Source organism: Vigna umbellata, chromosome 1, assembly GCF_029865625.1.
Source record: "Vigna umbellata cultivar VRB3 chromosome 1, Vumbellata_1.0, whole genome shotgun sequence".
In the NCBI taxonomy this organism is placed as follows: domain Eukaryota; kingdom Viridiplantae; phylum Streptophyta; class Magnoliopsida; order Fabales; family Fabaceae; genus Vigna; species Vigna umbellata.
The window spans coordinates 102,010,288-102,037,692 of record NC_142165.1 but is presented as its reverse complement, the minus strand read 5'-3'; the positions used below and the strand labels follow the sequence as shown (position 1 = coordinate 102,037,692).

At 31.8% G+C, this 27,405-nt stretch overlaps 4 protein-coding genes across 4 annotated transcripts; 3 read left to right on the top strand and 1 right to left on the bottom strand.

Moving 5' to 3' along the window:
* Window positions 1-5,557: 5,557 nt before the first annotated feature.
* LOC124834869 (class V chitinase-like) lies at window positions 5,558-7,085 on the top strand. Its single transcript, XM_047309679.2, has 2 exons — window positions 5,558-6,674; window positions 6,848-7,085. The coding sequence occupies exons 1-2, from the start codon at window positions 5,582-5,584 to the stop codon at window positions 6,868-6,870; spliced, it is 1,116 nt and encodes a 371-aa protein (XP_047165635.1). The 5' UTR covers window positions 5,558-5,581; the 3' UTR covers window positions 6,871-7,085.
* A 2,808-nt stretch (window positions 7,086-9,893) lies between these two features.
* On the top strand, window positions 9,894-13,641 carry LOC124834913 (uncharacterized). Its single transcript, XM_047309746.2, has 7 exons — window positions 9,894-11,432; window positions 11,562-11,681; window positions 11,768-11,949; window positions 12,231-12,441; window positions 12,591-12,828; window positions 12,908-13,058; window positions 13,150-13,641. Exons 1-7 carry the CDS (start codon window positions 10,277-10,279, stop codon window positions 13,456-13,458), a joined length of 2,367 nt encoding a protein of 788 aa, XP_047165702.2. The 5' UTR covers window positions 9,894-10,276; the 3' UTR covers window positions 13,459-13,641.
* Window positions 13,642-14,343: 702 nt separating this feature from the next.
* Window positions 14,344-16,090, top strand: LOC124834878 (nod factor hydrolase protein 1-like). The gene is made up of 2 exons (XM_047309690.2): window positions 14,344-15,608; window positions 15,870-16,090. Exons 1-2 carry the CDS (start codon window positions 14,525-14,527, stop codon window positions 15,917-15,919), a joined length of 1,134 nt encoding a protein of 377 aa, XP_047165646.2. The 5' UTR covers window positions 14,344-14,524; the 3' UTR covers window positions 15,920-16,090.
* Window positions 16,091-18,344: 2,254 nt separating this feature from the next.
* LOC124834928 (uncharacterized) lies at window positions 18,345-24,395 on the bottom strand. Its single transcript, XM_088105235.1, has 9 exons — window positions 24,162-24,395; window positions 22,732-22,816; window positions 22,293-22,367; window positions 22,164-22,200; window positions 20,700-20,783; window positions 20,518-20,578; window positions 20,306-20,412; window positions 19,836-19,901; window positions 18,345-18,642 (listed from the first exon to the last, which is right to left on the bottom strand). Exons 1-9 carry the CDS (start codon window positions 24,229-24,231, stop codon window positions 18,541-18,543), a joined length of 687 nt encoding a protein of 228 aa, XP_087961361.1. The 5' UTR covers window positions 24,232-24,395; the 3' UTR covers window positions 18,345-18,540.
* Between the last annotated feature and the right edge of the window lie 3,010 nt (window positions 24,396-27,405).

Genomic DNA, 27,405 nt, shown 5'->3' with positions numbered 1-27,405 from the left:
TTAAAATTATACGAGGTTTGTTTCACAGTGTTTTTGCACTTTTATCATTAAATATCTAATAATATTCATTTCCGTTTCAAAATATTTACTATGACAAATTTTAAGTATGAGAAATTTGGACGGGATAAAAATAAATTATTTTTTAATTGCATAAATTAGAAATATTAAATTTTAAATGTAAAGAATAAAAGTTAAACTTATATTTAATTGATTAAAAGCAAATTTACATTTTAGAAAAAGCATTTATTTTCTACTTGACACTCTTATTTACTCTAACTTTTTATATATTTAATAAATTCAACACTCGATTTTATCCAGTAACTCGTAAAAAATAAAAAGAAATAGAAATATAATATATATATATATAATTTAAAAAAAATGTAAATATTTCTTTCTTTTTGTTGTGTATTTGATTTTTATTTTGTTGTTGTGATTTTACTTTATTTGATTTGATTTCATGTGATTTTTATTTCGTTATTATATTTGATTTTATTTAATCTTATTTTATGTGATGTTGTTTAATTTGGTTTAGTTTTATTTGATTTCATTGATGTGATTTTATTTGTTTCAAAATGATTTGATTTTATTTTTAACTTATTTTATGTTATTGTGTTTCAGTTTATTTGGTTTTTTATTCCGCTGCCATCATCATAGCACCACTACTGATGTTCTTTAATTCGTAATATTTCATCAGCATCATTGCCAATCCTTGTGTATTCGTAATCTTTTCACCAACTGAATTTGGCTCATTCGCAAATTGCTGATGCTTCATCAACTCCACCAACCTAATTTCTTCAGCTTCCAATCACAGCTACCGACAATTTCCTCCAACCATCTTCATACCTCTTAATAATACTCATACGCTACCTGAAACACCACCATCAGCAAATCTTTTCTTATTCATCTCTTTCTCTATTATTTTCCACCATAACAACCATAATATCTTCTCAATGACAACACCAAATCATAATGTAAACTTTACCATACAAAACAGAAAACATAGATCAAAGAAAAAAAAGGGAAAACCATGAGATTCGATTTCTAACACAAGAAGCGGGATTACAGTGGTTAAAAATTAATCGTTTTCGTAGTTTTCGATAGTAAACTATGCTTGATATTGATGGTGATTCAAACTCTAATTTTTAATCTCATTTTTATTTTGTAGAGTTTCATTAGTCTTTGGTCACGATTTTAGTTGTGACACGATTAATTACCTTTTTTTAAAGAGAAATATTACTTTTATTTTGAGGATTAATGATACTTTTACAACAAAACAAAATTATACTTTATATTTACTATTTTTTTCCTTCTCCTTTTCTTCATAACTACATAAATATATTTATTTTAATAATTATATTTTGTAACATCCCAAAAATATAGTGTAAAATCATATAGAGAATAATCACATGTTAATAATACTACAAATCAGTTCTACGTTGAATGAGATAAGATTATGGCCGAATGACCTTACACAATAACAGGGAAATTAAAACCATTACTCTAGCTATTATTAGACCGAACGGTGTACAAAAAATAGTATACTTACCAAAGGTAAAGCTAACACCAGACTGAACGCTCTCAAGGTTCGGCCTTCACTTTCGTTGCATCTTCCAATACTTCTTCAAGCAGTTCTTCTCCTTCTGCTCACATCCACACGGATGATCATTGCAACAGGACAACGACCGGACGCACAACACAGACAAAAATGATAAACAGGGTAAACTTATGTAATTTAATTTATTCAATCACAACATACAATATTCATAACAACACCAACAACAACCACATCATAATTCATACATCAATGCATGCAAATAATGACCACATGACTCTGACTGTCCAGACTGTATGAATCATGTGTAGCTACGACGTTCGTGCACCCGGGTGATGTAGTAATTGGGATACCTTCAACAGCTGCCACCCGAGGTTGATCCGTTCCGTCCAAGTTAACCTTATGGACTAGGACCTCCTGTCATTCCCACACGTGACTTACTCCTCTCTACATGAGAACAAGTAATCATGGAATATCAGGATGAACGCCCGCTAAGCTTTGCCCACATTCATACTTTACCAATCAATAACCACTTTCTGAGATATTTCTCCCTGGAATACTCGTTCATAATCAACTATTTCATACACATTATCTCTCAATTTTCCTCATACTTAATCATCCATACATTCAAAGGAAATAAGATTATACGCCCTTATCATAACCCAAGTAAGACTAGAACGACGCTTCTTAGAAATTAACGAGACTGAGCGCTACTCATCTACTACAATAAACAGACTCCTAAGAGTTCAACCGGACGCCACGAAGCCTAGGTCGAGTACTAAGACTCTAGGCCGAACACCTTTTAACGACCAACACTGATTTACACAAATACTAATACTGATGAGAAATTATGAATTAACGAACACTAGCTAGTATGAATAAAGACTCTGATTCTAAGCACAATAATACTATATTACAGAAAGCAAGACCCAACGCTTGGTTTAAGACCGAGCCCTGTAGATACCGAACACAATTGGACAAGCGCGGGTCCAAGACCAATTGCTTATCAGGAACGAGCGCTACTGAGACTGAAAGATTGGTCCAAGACCGATCGCTAATAAACTCTCAGAAAAAGAATGAATATATATATATATATATATATATATATATATATATATATATATATATACACACACACACACAATTGAGCCACCACTTATTCTGAATGAAAAGAACGATAACGTCTACGACTTTAGGTAGTATATAACACATTAACTAAATTGTTTAGGAAGTCTAAAGAAGAACTTAACATGAACGGACGCTCAATGAAAACAGAACGATCGATCACAGATTATCTATTCCTATATAATATTATCGAAAGACTCTTAAACACTATCCCTAACTCATGGTAATTCAAGACCATACACTCCCAAGAAAAACCGAACGCTCGCTAATGACGCTCGACCATGCTAAACACCTTTGCTCAGAATACTACGGTTCGAAGATTAAACTCTATCCCAACTCAGTGCACAGCGTATATCCTACGTCTATCCACACATCCAAACCAGCAGTAAATCATATTTCATACTCATCAAATAATCACATGTATCATGCAAGCATACAAACATTCAACACAACAAGCTAAGTTAAATTATATAAGTTTCCCTTACCTCTAAGTGTGACCGAACGCTCAACTATGTAGAATTAGAGCTCCCTTCTACCAAAGACTTAAAGTCTTACGACCACGTTTTAGGAATACTAAACCACATAGAAAACCAAAAACACTCAGAATAATATTACCCACTCAGACGACCAGAACTAGAGGGTTGCATGCGAGTCTTAAACGAACGTGCTTAAAGAGAAAGAACTCGCCAGCTCAGAATCACAAACTGATCGGTTTAAATGGAAGCTCTTGACGTCGGGAGTGTTCCGGCGGTGCCTGAGAGGTGATTGAAAGAAGAAATGGTGAGGTTTTCTTAGAAAGAGGAAGGAGATTTTAGAGAGAAGGAGGAGAAAAGAGTTTCGACGTTTTGGAGAAGAAGCAAGACATCCAAAGAAGTGACACATTATTTGAAATTTGGCCTTAAATACTGTCGTCATCCAAAACTAAAACTAACTGCCACTCTCCTGTGGCCACCTATTTTCCACTAACTCTATTTCCCTTAAAATAATTTTTTAAATTAATGTATGTTACCAAAATAACATTATCCTATTTAAGGAAGTGAAAAAGAAGTGATATTTTTAACTATGCAATATTATGTTAAAATTAAATACCTTCTATTTATTATTATCCCTTTTTTCTCACAAAAATTGAAAGCATTAAAATTAAAATATAGAACGAAAGCATTAAATAAAAAGCTAAGTAAATGTCCCCTCAACTACTTCGTTGATTATTTGATAATTTTTTTTAAGTATATCGAATCTTTTCTTTTTACAATTTTTTAACTGATGTCCTTCCATTTGTATGTAAAGTGAAACAGACTTATGAAATAATATTTAGATTTAGACTTGTCGAGGTAAACTATTAGTAGAAGTTAACTAATTCAAAACTAAATAAATAAATTGGTTTAATTTTTTAAGTTAAACTAATTCAAATTTGTGAAGGAATTGAATAAAGATATTGCTAAAACTGGACATTTAAGCAAAAGTCTACCAGTCACCTGCCTAACCGGCAACCTATATGTGGCTGTGAGTTTAAGGTTTTTGGCAAAATTTGTTTTAAATTCAGACTATACTAACAATCTTTTTATAAAGCTACTAAAATTATTATAGAGTTGAAATTTTGCAAATAAATATCTCTATATTTTGACAAGTGTCAGTGGTAAGATCACATATTTAACTTGTATGGATTATTTTGAATAAGTGATTTTACTTCATCTCTAGATTTAGTGAACTTCAAAATATGAAATGATGTTTTGAATTTTTCATTTGAATCCAAAATTGAAAAAAATTGTTTTAAATTAATTGAAAAACATTATATTAATTCTGAAAAAGTTTACTTAAATTTTAACGAGTATTATAATATTAAGATTTTAACATAACTTTTTTAGACAAAGAAAAAATAATTAGAAAAGAAAAAGTCGACTTAAAGTTAGTCAATTTTATAAATTTGGATTGCTTTAATAACTGTAACTACTTTTAGTGAAAGTACCTTATAAATGAAGGTTATTCAATATTTCCTTTATTTGTAAGATTTGGTCAATGATTTTTTAATAACTGATGAGAAAAGTAATCACGTAAGGCTTTTAGACACGTCCACTAAAATTCTCTTATCAGCCACTTCTTAATTAGCAACTTCAATACCCAAGAAAAATGCTGCAAATTCAATATACATCTTATATGTTAAAAATATTTGTGTTAGCTTAGCTTTTAAAATTTATAAGGAATAATTGATACACGTAATTATTTATTACTTGTAAATTGTAAATAATAAATAATAAATATTTTAATATTTGTTTATAAATGAGTTGATATAAGTATTATATTATTTATTATTTGTAAAAAATTAAAATTAAAATTTAATTTATATTTTATTAAATTAAATTTAATTTATATTGTGTTGAGTTAAATATAATTAAAATTAAAATTAATTTATATTTTATTAGATTAAATTTAAATTTAAATTTATATTATATTTTATATTTCTTATAATTTTATTTAGATTTTATTTTAAAAATGTATAATAGTTTTTTTTAAATATCTGTAGGTATCTACCTATACTTGCAATTAATTATATTTGTAGGTATCTACCTATAATTAATTATATTTTTTTAAATATAATTAATTATCTATGTTAATGGAAATTTTAAAAGTTCTTTCAATAATTATATAGTGTGTTTGAATATGTTAATTGATATTTCAATTCAAATATAAATTTACCCAAAATATTGTATTAATTAGCTTAACTAATGTGTTGTGCTAAAATAAATATAAAAAAAATTAGAGATGGGACCTCTCTATAAATGCAATTGCATGCAACGTACGTAAGTGGTGCATACAATGCATCGATCAACAAGTTGTAAAATTAAATTATAAATATGGCTAACAAGAAGAATCAGAAGCAGAGAAGAAAAATATAATCTTACAAGAATGGTTTTCTCTAAAAAGTTTCAATTTCTGATTCCCTTTTTCCTCTTCATGCTGCATCTCCATGCATCCACTGCACAAAACATAGGAGGGTATTGGTTCGCCGGTAGTGGTTTTCCTGCATCAAACATCAACTCCACATTGTTCACCCATCTCTATTATGCCTTTGCCGACATTAACCCTATCACTTACAATGTCACAATTTCCTCTTCAAACTCTGTTCAGCTCTCAACCTTCACCCAAACCGTTCAGCAAAAGAACCCTTCTGTTAAAACCCTATTATCCATAGGAGGTGGAGCTTCCAATTCATCAACCTTTTCAGCAATGGCAAGTCAACCCAGTTCGCGAAAATCATTCATCGACTCGGCAATACAGCTAGCCCGATCAAACAACTTACACGGCATTGACGTGGATTGGGAGTCTCCATCAACTCCGTCAGACATGCAAAACTTTGGCCAACTCTCCAGAGAATTCAGAACATCTCTGCTTAGCGAAGCTAGAGACTCAGGGAAGTCAGCTTTGCTCCTTAGTGCTGCCTTATTTCGCTCTTCAAACTACTACTCATTGGATTTGCCTGCCAAAGCAATCAATGATAGTTTTGACTTTATAAATGTAATGACTTATGATTTCCACGGTCCAAATTGGTTTCCCAATAGAACGGCACCACCGGCTGCGTTGTATTTTCAGACAAATTCTGGAGCCTACCAAGTCGGCGGAGATCAAGGAATCAGTTCTTGGATTGCAGCCGGTGTTTCTCCACGAAAAATATCAATGGGTATACCCTATTATGGCTATGCATGGCGTTTGAAAAATGCTAGTAACAATGGATTGTATGCTCCGGCTAATGGTTCTGCCTTTGGTGGAGATGGGTCCATGGGGTACAACCAGATTAGGGCATTTGTGAGCCAGAATGGAGCACGGTGTGTGTACAACTCAACCGTGGTCACAGATTATTGCTCTTCTGGGACAACATGGATTGGCTATGATGATGTTCAGAGTGTAACTGCTAAGGTTAATTATTGCAAGAGTAAGGGTTTGTTTGGCCATTTTGTTTGGCAGGTCGGTGCTGACAACAATTGGAATCTTTCTCGAACAGGTGACTGTCAAAAATTTGCTTGTTAGATCTGTTAATATTTAGTAATAATGGTCTTATTTTGTTTTCAACACATTTCTATTATTATATCAGTATCGTGATTTCTGCAAGCATATTGTTTTGGATCCAATGTTTTCTCTGCTCTAATGGGTAGGTTTTGTTGTATTGCATTGCAGCTTACAATACGTGGAAGATGTAGGTACTATATTATACCAAGAGTTCAAATGTAAAAAGTCATGCTTTGACTTCATGAATAAATCTCAGGTGCTATGTCCTCTTATTACAAAGATAAATAAATATATGTATTTGTGTTCTTCGGTGGTTATATAATTTTTATGTGATGTTTGTAATATCTTCAATATAATACTGTCATATTCAAAGGTTGCTAATAATATTTATCTCTTTTAATCTGTTTGCCAAGTCCATCATACCATTAAACAAACACTTATGGTGCATTTTTTTTGTTTGTTTTAATCTAAATATTTTTCTTAACAATTAGAAGTTTTGTCTAATATACTTTTGAAAAATCACTGATAAGAATTATAGAAGCGTTTAAGATGTTGAATAAATATTTATAAAGTATTGGTGTAATGTCCTCATGGCTATTATTTTTATGGTATACAAATTGTATCTATTGTTTAATCTATTTTTAAAAAGAAAAAACAGACTACTTTTACAAAGATATATATTAACAAAAAGGTTTGTTTAGATTCACAGAAGTTTGATTTTCTTCCAATCTATTTTATTCACCTAATTTATAACTTTATTCTGAACGTAAGTAATTAATTAATAAATTATTTATCCTATAAAAACAAAAATAAACAAAAAGTAGAAAAAGTGGTACATATAACAAGTGATGGTATAGATTATAGAAAATTATAAATAACTATGGAAAAAAATTATCACAAATGGAAAATAATTTATATAGACAGAGAGATATAAAAGTATAATAATATAATATTATAGGAATAAAGCGATAAAATGAAAAGAATACTACATTTTTTTATATCTATTTATATATAAATTACAATGTTTAGTTATGATGTATTTAGCTGTTATAAGAACAAATGATAGATAATCAAAACAGCTCAAAATACACCATGACGTATTATGAATTACTAGGGCACTATTCCCTTTAATCTGTGTTGCTGATTTATTGTGTATTTAAAATAAATTGATCGATATTAATTTTGATGTTTTAAAATATGTTAAAAAGATTTTTATAATACCAATACCAATGTATTGTTAATGTTAAAAAAAAAACATTTAAAAATCTAGTAAAGAATATGGACTCCTTTATCACATAATCTGTGTTATTACAATGTTGCATCAGGCCGGGCATATTACATATCATTTTCGTTGACCGTTAATCTTTCAAAACATTACTTGATTATTTATAAAAAGAAAAAAAAATATAATTATATCCCCAAATTAAGTTCTTAGTTTTAAGACAGAGAGTCGAATTACATATTTACATATAATACATATAATACTTGTTCTATAATATTTATAAGATACTGGAAGTCATTAGGAACAATAAAATAATTATTTGAAAATGAGTAAATTGTTAGGTTAGTATATATAAGTATTAATATACTTTGTTTTGAATATAATAAGAAAAAAAGAACTATAATCTTGGGTTTGGTTTGATGATTTCCTTTCGAAAAATTATTAATAGTACCAGAGTTAATAATTCATCTTGTCTCAAATAAATATGTGAGTGAAATTCCAAAATGTAAGAAATTCTTGTATTAAAGTTTTATTGATATTGATTAATTTATTCTTTTTATATATGAGTTCAAAAAAAGTAAACAGATTATTTTTTATTTATAAATTATAACTTTTTTACTATACTAAACTAGTTATTATAATCTTCAATAAAACAATACTAAGAAAATCAAATGATGAGTGAACCCAAATAAAATATTTGTCAATAAGGATGAGTAGGTTGATATGTAAAGAAGACTAATGCTTCCTACGGTTGAGTATAAACAAAGTTTCATAAGATAAAATAATATATGGACATGTGTTTATATACATATAAGATACTTCCATTGATAAGAGGTCTTTTCAAGTGATACCAAAAGCAAATCCGCGAAGACTCAGTCCAAAGCGGACAATATCTTATCATGTGGAGATCTATGTGTGTGTCGAACTATTCCCTACAAATGGTATTAGAGCTCATAGTTCAGGTCTGGTGACCGGACTCAGTCGAGTACGTCCATTCATGTTCAGGTAAAGCCCTGACAGGTGACTAGTGACAGATAGTCAGATGAATCATGAGAGGTGGAGAGAACATTTCTTTTGGAGTTGTACCTAAAGCTGACAATATCTTATCAGTATAGAGATCTATATCTATATGTGTACACTGAACCTCAGTACATCTACACCCCCAAATTAATTGTAACCTCTCAGGAGAAGACTTGAAAAAGTTTCACCATTGCACCACATGAGATGAAGAGTCTCTTAAAAGTTATAAGAAAGACAACAATTTACGCATTTATGAACATAGCCAATTTTTCCTTTAACAACTAATTACTTGTACCACTCAAATTTTCTGAACCAGTTAGACCGTGATATAATATAACACTCTTTTATTTTTTTCCGAAAAGTAGTATATAAAAACATTTTAGACCTTTCAATAAGTTGAATAGCTTTCTACTTTTGTTTGTTTCGTACGTTCAAAATCTCTTTTAAAAAAGTAAGATACATATTATCTATAACAATATATAATACGATCTTCATTTTGTACATACAAATTATTTCTATTTGTTCGTAATTATGTTTTAAAGTTATGATATAAAAATTAATTTTATTTATGATTATGTTTTAAAATTATAATATAATGTTTACAATAAAAGATATTAATATTAAAAGAACTAAAACATAGTGGAGGAAAAAAAAATAACAAGTAACGTGAAAATGCTTCCACCTAATTCTAAAAAAATAACTCCTCGTATTCTATACTCAATAAATCTATAATTATTTATATTTCTAAATTCCATAAAACTATTACTTTTGTTACAACATAATTTTAATATAATATATTATAAATTATATATCTAATCATCTTACTGTTATATAATAAAAAATTAGATAAAATAAAAATAAAAATATATTTATAAATTTTCTTGGTTATCGTCAAAGAATTTTCTTTTTTATTACTGATACATATGTTATTGTTTTTTTTTTTTTCTAATGTTAAATAGAAGAGCTTTCAAAACATTAACTAATTGAAGAAACTAGCAAACACGGGGTAGCAGTTATGAGATACCCAAATTGATATCATGGAGATGGATTCACTGGAGAATTTTGTGAACAGTGGTGGAAGCAGAGAAAAGAAAGAAGAGAAGATGAAATTGTTTTCTAGTCTTCCTTGAATATAAAGGGTTAGGAACTAAGTAGCTGTAACTGATTATAGTGCACTCTAGAACCATCATTTTTTGTTCTTTTCACGCAACAATGGAGTCCTGTAGTTTTCTCCAATGTGAAAAAGTTAGTTAGTAACAGTACTGTTGTTGGAAATGGTGAGATGACGGTGATGATGATGGTGAGATCAACATTAACAAAAAAATAAGAAAAGAGAGCGATGCAAGTGTCAACACATGGCAACACTAACAAATCAATATTTTCTTCAACACTCTTCAATTCTCATCATTATCAAGATGCCTTCTAATCTCATCGTTTTCTGCACTTTCTTTCTCACCTTATTCTCTTTCAAATCTCAGTCCTTTGCAGATAACCCTTCATGGGTGAAAGCCGGGTATTACTATTCCGGCAATGAAATTTCTGCTTCAGACATCAAAGCCACGCTTTTCACTCACCTTTTATGTGCTTTTGCCTTCATAAACCCCACCACCTACAACATCTTCATCAACTCTTCCGAGGAGCACAAGTTCTCCACCTTCACCAACACGGTGAAGCTCCAAAACCCATCTGTTTCAACGCTTTTATCCATCTGGGCTGGCAGGGAGGACTCTTTGGCCTTCACCTCAATGCTAAATAGATCTTCTTACAGGAAACTTTTCATTGATTCTTCCATCAGAACAGCGAGGTTCTATGGCTTTCATGGCATAGACCTTACTGGGGCGGGGCCAAGTTCCGAGGTTGCCAATTTTGGAACCCTTTTGAAGGAGTGGCGTGCTGCAATAACTTCCGAGGCAAGAAACTCTACCAAGCCAGAGTTGTTGTTAGTGATGGCAGGTTACTACCTTAAGGCTTCGAACTCCTTGAGTTACCCCTTCGATTCAATGCAGGAGAATTTGGATTGGGTGCATTTTGTGGCTTATGATTACTATCTCCCTAAGGTGGCCAATTCCACGGCTTTTCATGCGGCTTTGTATGGTTCTTCTGATTGGGATAATACTGATTCTGGAATCAGAGAGTGGAGGAGGAGGGGGTTTTCGTCTAAGAAGCTGTTGATTGGATTGCCTTATCATGGATATGCGTGGAAACTTGTGACTCCTGCTGCAAACAGTGGCGTGGGAACACCAGCTTCAGGACCTGCCATTACAATGGATGGTTCCATGGGTTACAAGTTCATAAAGAGTTACATCAAAAGCTTTGGAAATGGAGTTGTTTCACGTTACAATGCAAGTTTTGTGGTGAACCAGTTCACCGTTGCGTCCACCACTTGGGTTAATTTTGATGATGTGGAAATCATCAGGGCCAAAGTTTCTTATGCAAGGGAAAATGGGCTACTTGGTTACAACGTGTTCCAAGTAGGCAATGACGAAAATTGGGAACTTTCAATAGGGGCAGGTGAGTTACAGAACAATTGGTTGATGTGGACTATATTTATGTAAGTATATATTGTTATGCATCAAATATTCGTCTTAGTTTTTGAAATAACATATATCATATGCGTCACTTTACAAAATAATCCTTCAGCTCAAGCTGTCGATGAAGAATTTGAAGATCATCACAAGATGAGGTTGCTGATAATTGTTCTGCTTGCTACTCTGACTTTGGCCCTTCTGTTGGGAATAGTATTTTGCTACTACAACCCAGGTAAGGATGTAAAAAATATGAAAAAATTGAGTTATCTATAAAGAATATACATCTTTGCTTTAATTTATGTCCCACTTTTTTTGCAGGGGCCGTAGCCACTGTTACCAAACTATTGTATAAACTGAGATATTTACCAGAAGCAGAAAAGGATATGGATGCAAACGGCTCTGATTTGACAGTATTCAGCTATCTCACTATTAAAGCGGCAACAAATAACTTCTCAAAAGATAATAGGCTTGGAGAGGGTGGATTTGGCACAGTGTACAAGGTAAGATTTGGAAACTCGTCTGTTAATGAAACATGCTTCGTGCAATTAGAATATCTGAACTGAAAGCTAGCGCCATTATTTCTGTGGTAAGATAGTGATAATGTATTGCTTACAAGCTTTTGTAGGTATTAAATTATTCATACATTTCAGTCTCTGGTTAGGCAACACTCCTTTTAGCTGTAATGACAACAGTTTTTTAACATTTGATACAATAAATTTAGGGATAGATAACAGTGTTTTTCGTCCATATAAAATTGGTAATTAAGACTAGATTCTGTCAGGGAAAATTACGGAAGGGTCAGGAAATAGCAGTGAAAAGACTCTCAGAAACCTCAAATCAAGGCCCTGAAGAGTTCAAGAATGAAATCACACTCACAGCAAGACTACAGCATGTGAATTTAGTTAGACTTCTGGGATACTGCACAAAAAGGGACGAGAAAATTCTGATCTATGAATACCTGCAAAACAAAAGCTTAGATAATTTCCTCTTTGGTCAGTTGCTACATCACTCGTCTCTCATTGAAGTTGTTACATTTCTTCTAAGCTTCTTAACCTACTACTGCTAAGCTCACTTAAACTTCAAATTAGCAATCATTCCAGAATGTCCTGTGACTAATAATCCAGGGTTGAACTTGATGCAGATCCAACGAAATCAATTCTTTTAGACTGGAACAAGCGTGTCAATATCATTGAAGGCGTTACTCAAGGCCTTCTTTATCTCCAAGAGTACTCAAATTTTACTATAATCCACCGAGATCTTAAAGCCAGTAATGTTTTACTAGATGACAATATGAATCCAAAGATATCCGATTTTGGCATGGCTAGAATTTTCAGAAAATATGACCTTGAAGCAAACACAGAAAGGATAGTTGGAACATAGTAAGTGAATTTTCAACAGTCATGTGTTATATATGGTTATTTCTTTTCTCTCTCTAATCACTTCCGGTTGTCTTTTCAGTGGGTATGTACCTCCTGAGTACGTGAGAAAAGGCATATACTCAACGAAGTACGATGTTTACAGTTTTGGAGTTCTTCTCTTGCAAATCATAAGTGGAAAGAGGACTTCATGTTATTATGGCATGGATGAAGATATGACCCTTTTGGAATATGTAAGTTAATTATCTCTTTTTTTTCTCCTATGACTATTCTATTTATGATTTCTTCTTGGTTTGGTTGAGGTTGAAATAAGTATTAATTCAGGCATATGAACTGTGGAGGGAAGGAAGAGGTGTGGAGTTTGTTGAGCCTTCATTGGATGATAGAGCATCTCCTTGTAAAATCATGAGATGCATGCAGGTAGCTCTACTGTGTGTTCAGGAAAACTCTGTGGATAGACCTTCCATGTTGGAAGTTGATTCACTGCTGAAGAATGAAAGTGCAGTTATTGGTACTCCCAAAGTTCCTGCCTTTTCAGTTCAGAAACGTGAAGACGAGAAAGAAACATCTCATACCGGAGTCAATTTTTATTCAATCAATGATGTTACAATTTCTCAACTGGCACCAAGATGATGAAGCAGGACATTCTAGTACTTACCAAACAAGTCATTTTTATTTCACTCTAACATTATATTCCAACATAGGTATAATTTTAAGAGTAATGATACAAAGACACCTTAATTTTGTATACTTGTTTTTTTCTTTCTATCTCTCTTTTTATAAACTAATCATTTTTATTCTCTTTCTATATGTACGTTTCAGTGTCCATAAATCATTTTTCTAATGTTAATCAGTGCAATCGTATAATTTTTTTAGAAGTTGGAAAGTAAAAAACTTAATATTTAAGTTTCTATTCTCCTTTATACATAAAACTCGTTTATTTCATTTTTCATATTTTGTGTTTCTCCTTTTATGAATTTAACTTAGAAAGTTTTTCTTTTCAATAATAATAATAATAATAATAATAATAATAATAATAATAATAATAATAATAATAATCGTATATATATATATCACATTGTGTCGTCACGAATGTCTGCCTTCATACGTTGGACTCAATCGTCAATTTTTAAAAGTTTATGTTTGCTCTCTACACAATTGGTTTACCAGAATTCACATGTAAGCCAGCTAAGGAGAAATATTTCAGTTTTTTTTTTTCATTTTATATTCTAGGCTACATGTATGTACCATATTATGTATTGTATGATTAATTTTATAAAGTCAAATATAACAAATATAAAATATTTATATTCACCTTCTCCGATATTACAAAGGACGCTAGGCAACTGAAACAATTTTTATTTTTACGTGAATGAACGTTGTTACATTCTCTATTAGAACTTTTTGGCATAAATTAATTGGAGTAAGTGTTGACAAAGGTTTATGCCATTGCTGAAGTTGACATTGAAGCATGGAGTGCAGAAACACGTTGTTGTACTTGTTTCGACGGCAAGAGAATCCATTAACATTCTTTCCAACCATGGACGGCCATGTGCTCACAATCTTTTCTCCAAGATCCTCACATTTTCTCAAACTTCCATTACCGAATTCCAATTATAATATGCATTAAACCTAAAGAAACAATAATCAAATTGCATACTTTCTATTCTTCAAAAATTTCAATAACCAAAGTTTCTTCATGGCATGCACCAACATGCTACGTTTTCTGTTTTTACCAATGTTCTTTGTCATAACCGTTAAGAGTTCCACTTCCGACATCAAAGCTATATACTGGCTTCAACAACCGCTTTTCCCTCCTTCAGCCATAAACACATCACTCTTCACTCACGTTTACTATGCTTTCCTTGCACCCAACAACGCTACCTACCAACTCGACATTCCAGACTCCACCGCCGCTACCCTCGCCAAGTTCACCGCCACCCTCCGTCCCTCCGTCACCACTCTCGTTTCCATCGGCGGCGCCAACGTCAAAGCCGACCTCTTTGCCGCCATCGCCTCCAACGCCGCCGTGCGCGCCTCCTTCATCAACTCCACCATCGCTGTCGCGCGGGCCTTCGGCTTCCACGGCGTTGACATTGATTGGGAGTTCCCTCGCACCGCGAACGAAATGAAGGACCTCGGCCGGCTCTTCAAAGAATTGCGCGCCGCCATCGTCTCCGAGGCCTCCGCCACTTCCCGGAAACCGCTCCTCCTCACCGCCGCCGTGTACTTCTCCGTCGATTACTTTCTTTCCACAACGACGTCTTTGCGACACCCCGTGCGTTCCATTAACGAGAATTTAGATTGGATCAATGTCATGAGTTACGATCTTAATGGGCCTTGGAGTAACCGCACTGGGCCTCCTGCTGGGCTCTTTGACCCGAAAAGTAATGCTAGTGTGGCCTACGGGTTACGGTCCTGGATCCGGGGTGGGGTTATTCCGAAGAAGGTGGTTATGGGTTTGCCGCTTTATGGGAGGACATGGCAGTTACTTGACCCGAGTGTTCATGGAATCGGAGCTCCGGCTGTAGGGGCGGGTATCGGGATGGATGGTGCGATGGCGCTGTTTCAGGTGTTGGAGTTTAATAACGAAACGGGTGCAAATGTGGTGTATGACGAGGAAACGGCGTCGGTTTATTCTTACAGTGGTAGTAACTGGGTCGGGTACGATGACCCGGTAACGGTGGCGGCTAAGGTTGAGTTTGCTCAATCTCTTTATCTCGGTGGATATTTCTTTTGGGCTGCAGGCCTCGATACCAACGATTGGAAAATCTCAACACAAGGTAAAGGAAATTGCTTCAAGATTACATTCATTCATAGGATTTTACTTTATGCACCTCTTCAATTTCTTCTCGCAACCCCAAATTTTCAAAATCATATTTTATCCTCTATAAAAGTGATTTCTGGATTATTATAAGAATGCAGTCAATAAATGTAGTGTACAGGAAGCAATAACCTCATTTATATTATGATTGATTTATAAATGATCATATGTTATGGGATAAATTTCAATAGTAGCTATCTAACTATTGCCATTAATGCAGCTCTAAATTCATGGATGCTTTGCATAAATGAGAGGGGAAGAGTGAACTGAAACTTGAGCCCGTCGCTTCGTGTTTCTGCTATCATTTTGTATCTTATCTTTCAACATCAAGTAATTGAATTGCCTTCATTCAGCAAATGAATTATTTTTCACCTGTTTTATTTAAAACATTTGCTATTTATGGATTGTGTAAAACAGTAAGAGATGTCTCAGTTGATTTCTAAGTAATTAATGGTGCCAATTGGTTACACTATATAATACAGTAGGTGTATATCTTTATCTTATATCTTCGCAGTCATAAAATTTGGCTAAATTAAAGTTTTGTTGATCTATGCTCCATGCAAAAACCAAAAACCTCAAAATGAGAAATAACTTTAGAAATTTGTAAAAATTAGCATATATGCCGAATTAAGCAAAAAGAGGCATAAAGAAGAAGAAAAATAAAAGACTTAATAGTATAACAAAATTTTACCTAATTAGTTTATATTATCTATATGGATCATGTCATTGACTTCAATTTTTCTTTGATTAACCATTTGAATTTCATTATTGACTTCCATAAAATATATAAATGGACATTTATTAGTACATACAAATCCTATTAAGTACTTTTAAGTATTTGGGAGGAGAATGGTCATTTGTTTTTAACCACCTAACTTATATCCAATTTGTAAAATCTTTATTAATTTTTTTCTTCCACTGTATTCAAATATATCAAATGATTAATTTAGACACTTGGAGTGTTAGTTACACATAAACACATATATCTCAAGAATGTCGACCCAAATCTTAATTAAACATATAAGAATAATCATTTGAATTCAGTGATAAAAATTATTTAATTCGTAACAAATGTACGATTAACGATAATATTTGAGTTCAATAATAGTAAATCAATTTTTTTTTCATTCTTTTCACTCCTAATCTCATATTAAAAGCCAGACATTATCCATCACGAAAAAACTCAAAAGTTTTTTTTTTCAACTCTCGTTTAACATCTTCATTTGACACCAAAACTCTCCCTTTATTCTAGACACGTTTCATTCCATTTATATATCTAGTTTTATCTCTATATTTTTGTAAGCTTATATATATATATATATATATATATCTTTTAAGAACTTTAGTTCATACCTCATTCACAATTTTAGAACTCTATTCTTTTTCTTGCATTGTCTTGAACATCAAGATTTCTTATTTCAGTCCAAAAGAGTTTTTTTTTTAATAAAACAAAACTTAGAGTGATACACAGATTTTTAAGTGATCTATCTTTAATACTATTTAGGTAATAGTCTCTTCATGTTTGAATTCTCCCAAAAAATACACCAATAATAATTCCTTTGCAAAACAAAAGTTAACTCTCATCCTTAATTAGTCTAATACAACTTACAATTCTCAAGTTTTAAGTACAGATAGCATAAGACTGAAAATGGTTTTGCCTTGTCTGTGAATTGACAATTTGAGAAGTATGTCCATTAGTTCATGTAGACATTTTCAAAATCCAGCCGTTAAAAGACTTTGAAAATCTGTGAGTCACTTCATCTTATAAAAGAGTATGCTCGTGTAACTTTAGTTGGTAGGATTTGTCTTACTTGAACAATGGAGTCTAGGTGTGCCAAGGAAACTTTTGAATCTCTCTCTTCACTCCTTAAATGCACCTTTCGATTATCTTTATTCAACATTTTGATTTTGCTGTATAATATTAATTTCTTCTTTTACTCAAAAAGACAGCATAAATCACTTTGAAAAATATGTTAATTTTACTATATTATATATATAATAGTGCTACAAAAAATAAAACGTTTGCCTTCCTACTTGATCTTCGAATGTATAACTTAACAACTTAGTGTTTTGGACTCCTAAAAGGTGGGATAAATATGTAATCTTTTCTAAATGAAAAAGGCTAATCTAGTATTGGTTTTAGGATGGTGAGCAATTGTTTTGGACTCCTAAAACAAACAATGAAATCAATAACCCCGTTTTATATAGTAAAATTGTCCAGTTATAATATTTCAATTGTCACAAACTCTTTCATCAAGGCTTCTTGCTATAAAAACTCAAAATTCAAAACTTGGGTTTCCACTCTTAAAACAATTGCTCACCATCCTAAAACCAATAATAGATTAGCCTTTCTCATTTAGAAAAAATTACATATTTATCCCACCTAAAGCAAATGTTAAGAATCTTAAAATCAAGAATGAATTATCCTTCCTCGTTTGGTTTTTCATAATCCAAACCACTGTAAGATTCATGAGCTTTTGTAAATTGTTTTACTACACTGTTAACATTAAAATTTAAATTCCTATGTAAAAGAATCATTTCCTCTTGTGGAAAGCTTTGAATTAACCCTTTTAAATCTTCAGATTGTTTTCCAAAATTGGTTTTATCCTACTCAGTTGAGCCACATATAAACGTTAAATGGATAAAAGATTCGGGAACTTTGGCAACTGAAACAAAATTTGCTTAAAACAGTATATCCAGATGAAGAAAAGTGAATATAACTTTGACAGTTGACAATGTATGAAGTTGTTGTTACATGGGATTAATTCTGCAGAAAAACTGCGAACTGATTACTCAGATCAGCCATATACAATTGTATATCCGCTTCAAAACAGTATTCTCGTTCGGAGTCGGCAGATTAAAAATGAACATAAACTTGAGAAAGGTGAGAACTATATTTTCTCTTGTTTTTCTTTTAACCATTCAACAAAATTGTCGAGGATCACGGGCCATGCTTGACTGGAATCATAACTTAGAAGATCACTGAGACTTACCTGCCACCAACAAAACGTCAGACATATTTTTCTGCTTGCGAGTTTTAAATATGAAGTACACCAAATTTCACCCATCAAATGTACTAGCGTACAATTCATACACATGGATAATTAGACGTTATCCCCACAGCCGTTGACCACATGCAAACGGATGGGTTGAGTTTTTCTTGAATGATTTGAATTAAACTCGTTAAAGCAATTGGCACACCTCGTTTGAACCAATGTCATTTCTAATAAAAGTTTGTTATCCTTCTATTTGATTTATAAAAGTTTTTTAATCAATGCCCTGCCTTCCTTAGTTCACTGGTTAGCAAGACCAGTTATAATACCTGATTTCTATGTTCAAATTTTTTTTGCACTCTTTCTCTTCCTTGTTCTGAAAGTGGAAATGCCTGTTATATACCAAATTAAAAATCAAAAGAGTAATGTACTATGACACACTTTTACATTCATTTGATAAAATGGTCATAAAGGTGTAAAGTTTTATATTTTTTCAAGAAAAAAAGAGAGTAAAAAGTAAATAAGGATAGTGTCAAATGAAAGTAAAATATTTCGGTGTGTCAAAGAATCATTTTCCAAATTAAAATAAGATCTTTGAATTGATCAATGGATAAGAAGATAATCAAGGTATAAAATAGTTAAGCAAACGACATATTTTGAACTAGTCAACCCTAATCTTTAACTGTGAACTGTTTAAATTAAGAAGCTTTAACTGTGAATTGTTTAAATCAAGTCAACTACGAATTTGGTTTAACTCTGACTCGTTTACACCAGTAATAAGTATAAACAAGACGAACTTGTGTTTGTTTAACAATTAAAAGGGGAAAAGGATGAGTAGCATGAAGTAAACCCAATTCAAAAATCAAGAGACTTGTGAATTTTGCGACTGAATTTCTAATGGTGTATGTTATGTTCACTGATAGAAGAAAGTAACCGATCCCTAAAATCCTAGCTATCACCATAAAAGTAAATATCAAATAGAAAGAAAATGTAAACTAATATTCCAAGAGATATTTTCCTCTCGAGCGTTAACTGACTATTTTTATTTTTTACAACTTACTAAGGGCTTCGTAATATTTATAAAATAATCAAATTAACCTTACAAAGAGATAGTAAACTCAACCAGAAGTGAAAAATGCGTATGATATAAAATCCTAAAGGCAAAGTAAGAAAAAAAATAAAAACAGCATTACCTCCTTAAAAAACCGATAAAAATTTCTCCAGTGATCTATGTTTAGTGCCCTGTAGTCATTTTGAACCTGTCAAATAAGCATTTCAACTATCAGAAAACAATTTAATGTGTATGGACATTAAAAGTCTTTTCAACATCTTCCACCTAAACAACACAACTTTAGTGTGTATCATATACAAGGAATAACCAAGGGAAATTACCTTCGTTTTAACTCCATGGGAAAATATTTCAAGAATTTACACTACTTTTAGATCATGAAAGTACAAGAAAACAAATTTATATGATCAAATAGCTATAGTTTTAATGTGGAACAATAATTAAGTACAAGAAAAAAAAGTATAATATCCTTCACAATCTAGCATATTTGCTGGACATTACTGAAAGTTGTCATTAAGAGTCATTACATGCAACTGAAAAAGTTTAGGCAAAGGGCAGACAAGCATATTATTATTATATAAAAACCTACACTACCTTTAGATACTCAGTTAATAAATTAACTTGAGTAGGGAAATCAGATCTCAGAACGACATTCAACAGCTCACAGATGGTCTCAATATCTACACTCCTTTGCTTATCTTCTGAAAGTATTATTATTTACGTTAGTTACATATAAGAACTCGAAAGCAGTGATGTAGAACAAGTAGTCTAAAATAAGAGTGAAATCCCAGTAATACTGGTTTTACCCGTCAGGCAGTATTGAAATGCATAGGAATAAAAATCTTCAAAGCACTCTTGTACCATCACCTAAACAAGACACAAGAAATAATTACACCAAAATTCTTTTTGAATGACAACCTTAGTGGTTAAACTTAATAAGAACACAAGAAAACTTCACTAAGTAACTTAAAACAGAAAAATAAAATACCTCTTTCTGCAGTCCACCAATGACCTTTCTTAACTTTGGGAGTGTGTCGGCCCCTAAACATTTGAGCCCTTTTCGCCACTCATCCTATCAAGATAGGAAAAAACTGATGATGATAACATGTCCAAAAACTAACATTGTGGTGAAGAAATTCAAGCCACCTTTACTAATGATGACAAGAATGCATAGCACCAATATACGAAGATTTTGGTTTGATGACCTTAGATGCCATCACACAGTGTTTTGCTCTCTCTCTCTCTGACACAGATGCAATATACCCAAATGTGACAGGGTTTTCAACATTTAACAAACGAAAAGTTATTAACTATATTCAGAACGACGGTCAAAAAGAATCATATCTCAGACCATGATTCAGCCAACTTTTGTATAAAAGAAAATTCCATTTACTGGGGAGAATTTAGTATTTCAGTAATCCACATGAATATAACAGATACACCAGAGAAGTCCTTGTCTACGAGCTGATGAGCCCAACTGGATGGGCCCAAGTCTAGAAGATTTGAATGTAATGATGTTGTCAGAGGTCCAGTCCTTCACCAGACCAATGAAAATGCACCACAAGAAACATCAACCTCAAACATAAAGCTCAGCTTCGTTCCTCAACCAAGGTGTTCAAACCTCCATTGTACCAAAAAAAAGAAGATAAAGTACAGATAAGGTAAAAGAAAGACCAAAAGAAACCTCCACAAACAAAATTATCTAACTTCCAATCAAACATGGGCCTACAAGACCATTTGTGTAGTTCACATATATACATCCTCACAAATTGAACAATTTCCTTAGAGACAGAATTTCATCAGGTAATATATCTTTCATGGGACATCAAGAGTCTACTTGCCACCACATACACCAAAATCCATCAATCCTGCTGCAATCCCGCCCTCTGCTTGCCCCCCAACAAAATTTCCACACCACTGTTGTCAATAATATTTCTTATATCATGAGCTCACAATACAAAAAAGTTTAGCTAAAGAGCCACACCATACCATTAACTCCCTTTATCTGTTATTGAAGTAAAAAGCCTACTCCGGATTAAAGGGCAGAGAATAGACGAAGAAAAGACCAGCAACAGAGCATACTTGAAATTTACAGTGCCATCCTATCTATTTCACTAGTATCGATTCCATTATTAGCTACACACAAATTAAATAAACAAATCAGAGTTTTCTTTAAGTGAGAAGTTCCTTTTTTTTCTCAATGAGAGGTTGAACCTTTCTTCATCATTGTGAGCTCACACACACACACATACCTATATAGAGAGAGAAAGGATAAATGCAAGTATATACATCAAAACATTGAAATGTAAAAATACATCAATACATAAGTATTAAATGAAGGGTTACATCAAGAGCACAAATCCATGGTCAATAAATGAGTGTTGAAATGTCATTCACTAATTTCAGCAGTATGTAACTAAACTAAGATTGTAAAGCAATACTCTCTACCAACCTTGGAAAAATAACCTTGTTTTTCAGCTTTCATTTTCCTGACAAGATAAAAACATATATTTATATGCCACAATATCAAAAAACCAGTTATATACAGGAAAAGGAAAGATTAATCCAGTCCATTACTTACCAAGCAAGTATCAGCATTCTAACATCTGTATGATCCACATGCACATCTTTACAAAATGCCACAATCCCGTCTGGGCTGACCAACCAAACAAAAAGTATAGAGAATGCATCAAGACGAGTCACATACACTTTAACGAAGAAGGGAAACAGTCTTAAAAACATAAAAGAGAAGCATTGAATCTCAACACGCATAATATTGCTGAACACGTGTTTGTTAACTAAATTTATATATATATATATATAAACAGACCTAAGCCCTGTCTAATTCCTTACTTAAAATGTGCATTGAAAAAATAAATAAACCACCGTATGCTACTTAAACATAAGCTAAGTTCCAAGCAAATAACTCAATTTAACTAAAGCATGAAATATTCTAATCCTAAACAAGATCAAACAACAATTAAAGCATGCCACAATAATTTCAACATGCACATACTTACTCAATCAAACCCAGTGACTTATTTGCATACGATTCGAATAGGTTATCTATTCGATCTAATTGCTTTGTGGTTGCTTTCTTTGGTTCTGAAATAATAACACGAAATGAAATAAGTACTATCAAGAACTCAGCAAATTAGAGTCAGCATTAGATGGAAAAGGTAAAGATAAAACGAAATATTTCGCCATTAATTTGAAAAACTAGAAGCAGTCATGCATAATTAAGGCTTACGGTTCAGGACAATACACATAGTGAAATATTTCATCGTACTTCCAGAGACCTCTTTCATGCTGATACTATTCGAAAAAATAGCTCAGCAAAAACCAAATGATTCATTTGGAATGCAAATAGTTACAATTTTTTTCCACAAATCTAACCAAAAGGACACTAATTATATTGTCTACGGGAATGCAGTTGCCTTCTTAATAACATCTTCAGTCTCACCACAATGGTAGTGCTTTTACCTCGTAGCATTTTAATAGTTTCCCCCATAAATAGATCAATCAACCCTCATGAACTGTAGAAGTATTAAGCTAAAATTGCTCTCAGATTGTATTGGCTATAAACATGCAGGCTGTCTTCATAAGTGGCATCATACTGTTCTAGTAAGCTGCAACAGATAGCAGAAAAGCAGCCTCCCAGAAGATATGTACTCTGGATTTTAAAACACTATGACATCATTGACTATTTAATACGAAACAGACATTGTCTTTTAAGCACAGATGTGTTTTTCCAATTTATATATACCACCATGTAAGATACAGGTGCCATTCAAGTTATGTGCCTGACAAGCACCGTTCAAATTATGAGCTTGCAGAACAAAAGGTAACCGGATGCACACTAAAAATAAACAAGGTAAACTGCCCATTGAAAATAATTTTAGATCATAATTGGGCACGAGCATTCTAATAACAAATTGCATCAGTATTACACAATTAACATTACATGTAAATGATTCATAAACAGCCGAAAAACCCAGGCTAAATGAGTAATTGATGGGAAGCATCGCAAAAACAAGATAGACACCTAGCACCACCACCACCCTCTCCCTCCAAATTAACCCGTAAAAAATGAAGGCAAATAATCAAATATGCCGCACTGAATCTGATCAAATCGTGTCCGAACTATAAAACCACAACACCAAAATCTTGTGTATTCATGCATTGAACTTTGAAGCGTTTAAATCGAATATCGTATCCAGAACTTTACAAAAGCAAGACATGGTCCAATTACAGATATTTGACCTCGATCAGCACATAGATCGATTAAATTTGCCAACTTTGATACTTCGCCACAGAAAAACTCATTGCCCCACAAGAAAACAAAAAAATTTAAAATAAGTAAATTTTTCAATATTCATTGTTCTTTTAGTGAATATTGTGATTCGATTTTCGCGGGGTAGAACCAATCGGAAACGAGAAATAGAAGTACCGGGACGAAGAGAAGAATCAACATCAGAAGAAGTGATTGGTGGGGCCGCTTTTCTTTTGGGACGAGGCATCTTCACAGATTGTGCAACCAAACACTGTCAAATCTTTGAGAGACACAATGGAATCGATTCGAAAGAAATTCAAGAAAGTAAACCCTATTCACGGAGGATGATGACGAAGAGAAACCAGCACAGATTCAAGGTTTAACAAGGTTTTATAGCTTTGGAATTAGTGCTCCTTCCATCAATCTTTTTCTTTTCCCTTTGGGAATTAATTGTATGAACTTAATTATTAGATTGTGAGTTAATTGAAATCACTTTGTCATAACTTTTCTAGTGATTATCATAAAAAATGCTTTGTATTTTGAATTTAATTTGTATGGCAAGTATCTTACATGGAAAGTGGTCTTTTATTTTGGGCTTTGTTTATTTAATTTCAATTTGTTGTTTTGGTTATAAAAAATTGATACCAGAGTTGGAAGAAATTAAAGGGAGGTGAATGAGTTGGTAGATGAGTTAGGAACATGGAAATGAAAATAACATAATTACATTAACATGTAAGCAATTTTCATATTTTAATTTCTGAAGATATTGAATTTAATAGTTCTTACAATATTTTATATATAACTATGAAAGAAAAAAAAAAGGACCCGGAAAGTTATTTTAATCAATGTTTTTTTTTTCTTTTCAATAGCTTTTTGATAATATATTTATATTATTATAAACTTTAATAAAATATCGAAGTATTTTTCTTGAATGAGAGATAATGATTAATTCTAATAACGTCTTATAACTTTTATATATTTATATTATAATTTATTATTGGAAGTCTAACATCGATTAGAGATAAAATCAATTTAAAATATATAAATAAATATAAGCATCATCTTACAAGTTGATTTTGTGGAATTGAATTACATTTAAAGTTCACTTCTTAAAGTCGATAACAGGTGAAACAATACAGAGAGTGATTGGATCATAACGAGCAAAAGTCATCACCGAACAAACTCAATCAATTGTAACAGTACAAGCATATAACTATATATATATATATATATATATATATATATATATATATGTATGTATATATATATGTATATAGATATGTATATATAGATATATATATGTATATATACATATATATATATATATACATATATATATACATATATATATCTCTGGTGTGGATGGCAGGCAGGCTTATATTTCTTAGTTTCAATAGGACTCCTTACAAGCGTTGTTTCTATCTACTATTATCTAAAAATAATCAAGTTATTAATGACTGGACGAAACCAAGAAATAACTCCTCACGTGCGAAATTATAGAAGGTCCCCTTTAAGATCAAACAATTCCATCGAATTAAGTATGATTGTATGTGTAATAGCATCTACTATACCAGGAATATCAATGAACCCTATTATTGAAATTGCTCAGGATACCCTTTTTTAGCTTCTAGAATCTATTTCTTAGTTCAACTCTTACCTTACTAACTGGAATCAAAGAATTAGTAGATATGCTCCGCCCAAAATGGGAATGGGCTAGGGTTATGAACTTAGAATCGAAAATCTGATGATCGAGTCGATTCCATGATTCTAAGTTCATTCTATACCGGACCCAACCGAAATGGGGTTATATACATTCTCATTATGAGAAGGGTTCATTCGAGCGTATCTAAATAGATACTATGTTTACATATAGATTTCTGCGTCCATTCTATTTAGGATTAGGAATAGGCGTAATCGGACCTGTTTTTCACATATCTCTCATTATTTAGGACCCTATTCAATTCATCTCTTTGGGCTTCTATTGAATCGATAAATAGGTTTAATTCGTTTTTGACTATACATATCTATATACATATATATATATATACATACATATATATATATATACATATATATATATATATATATATATATATATATATATATGTGTGTGTGTGTGTGTGTGTGTATGTGTAGATAGATAGCATTATCGTGTTAACATTGACTTATCCACAATGCATGAAGAGTGGCCTCAAAGCAGATTTTCTTAAACTCACACATCCAACATAGTTTGAATTCGAGTAGTCAATCACTTTAAGATGATTTAACTATCTATAGGTCAACATGTGGTATTTGGTTTCTTGTAAATACCTAAGAACTTTCTTTGTAGATTTCTAGTGATCCGTTAAGAGATTGTTTTTATATCGGCCTAACATTCCAATAGTAAAACTAATGTTTGGCTTAGTACAAGTTTGAGTATACATAAAACTTCCAACCACCAATGGATAAAGAATAAGGTTCATCACCTTCATTCCAAATTATTCTTGAGACATTACATTTAATTAAACTTGTCTCATTTCTCAATTGAAACTACTCCGGAGAACTTTTTTCATTCTTAATCTCTTTAACACTTTATTATTTTGGCTTTTTCGAAATAAACTTAACAATCTTTGTGATCTATCACAAAATATTTATATTCCTATCATATAAGATGTCTCACTCATATATTTCATTTCAAAGTTACTAAAAATAAACTTATTTACACAATGTAACATACCAATATTATTAAAAAAGAGAATAATACCTTTAACATAAAAAAAATCAAGATAACAAACTTGCTTTTATATATATACATCGATCAACCATGTTCTTTACAAAACTATTTGAATTCATGGTATTATTAAATTTTAGATACAAAATGTTTGTTTTCACCATATATTCATTTATTCAATTTGCACACCAAATTTTATTTTTTATTGAGAAACATTTTAACTGATTCACATAAACTTCTTCTTATAAGTTACCGTTCAGAAAAAAAAATATTTATATTTATTTGATATAGTGTAAGATTAATTCTCACACAAATAAAAAAAAGAACCAATTACATCATGCGTAAAATAAGTTAATTGTCATCTTTCATTATTACACAAATAAAAAAAAATCAATTATATTGTGCGTAAAATAAGTTAATTGTCATCTTTCATTATTTTTTTTTTACTTTGTTATTATTTCATTTCATAGTTCATACTTTATTTTTTAGTTAATTTTGTTACGTTTAATATTAATTCACACATAAATGACAAGTATAATAATTTTTCTTTTGTTTGGAAATATGCAAACACTCATATCTACTTTAGACTTTTATTTGGAAGTATAATTTTTCTGAGAATAATAAAACACTTTTAAGTTATCATATTTTTATTGTACTATTTTTATTTTAATTTCATTAATTCTCACTGTTCAAATGTATATAATATTGAAT

What these genes read in the sequence shown, in the direction of transcription:
- LOC124834913 (XM_047309746.2), top strand. Translation starts at nt 10,277, where the DNA reads ATGGCAACACTAACAAATCAATATTTTCTTCAACACTCTTCAATTCTC. An exon ending in GGAACTTTCAATAGGGGCAG is followed by an intron (nt 11,433 to 11,561) that starts GTGAGTTACAGA and finishes ATAATCCTTCAG; the next exon opens with CTCAAGCTGTCGATGAAGAA. An exon ending in ATATGACCCTTTTGGAATAT is followed by an intron (nt 13,059 to 13,149) that starts GTAAGTTAATTA and finishes GTATTAATTCAG; the next exon opens with GCATATGAACTGTGGAGGGA.
- LOC124834878 (XM_047309690.2), top strand. Translation starts at nt 14,525, where the DNA reads ATGGCATGCACCAACATGCTACGTTTTCTGTTTTTACCAATGTTCTTT. An exon ending in TTGGAAAATCTCAACACAAG is followed by an intron (nt 15,609 to 15,869) that starts GTAAAGGAAATT and finishes CCATTAATGCAG; the next exon opens with CTCTAAATTCATGGATGCTT.
- LOC124834869 (XM_047309679.2), top strand. Translation starts at nt 5,582, where the DNA reads ATGGTTTTCTCTAAAAAGTTTCAATTTCTGATTCCCTTTTTCCTCTTC. An exon ending in TTGGAATCTTTCTCGAACAG is followed by an intron (nt 6,675 to 6,847) that starts GTGACTGTCAAA and finishes ATTGCATTGCAG; the next exon opens with CTTACAATACGTGGAAGATG.
- LOC124834928 (XM_088105235.1), bottom strand. Translation starts at nt 24,231, where the DNA reads ATGCCTCGTCCCAAAAGAAAAGCGGCCCCACCAATCACTTCTTCTGAT. An exon ending in TGATTCTTCTCTTCGTCCCG is followed by an intron (nt 22,817 to 24,161) that starts GTACTTCTATTT and finishes TTATTATTTCAG; the next exon opens with AACCAAAGAAAGCAACCACA. An exon ending in ATTTCAATACTGCCTGACGG is followed by an intron (nt 20,413 to 20,517) that starts GTAAAACCAGTA and finishes TAATACTTTCAG; the next exon opens with AAGATAAGCAAAGGAGTGTA.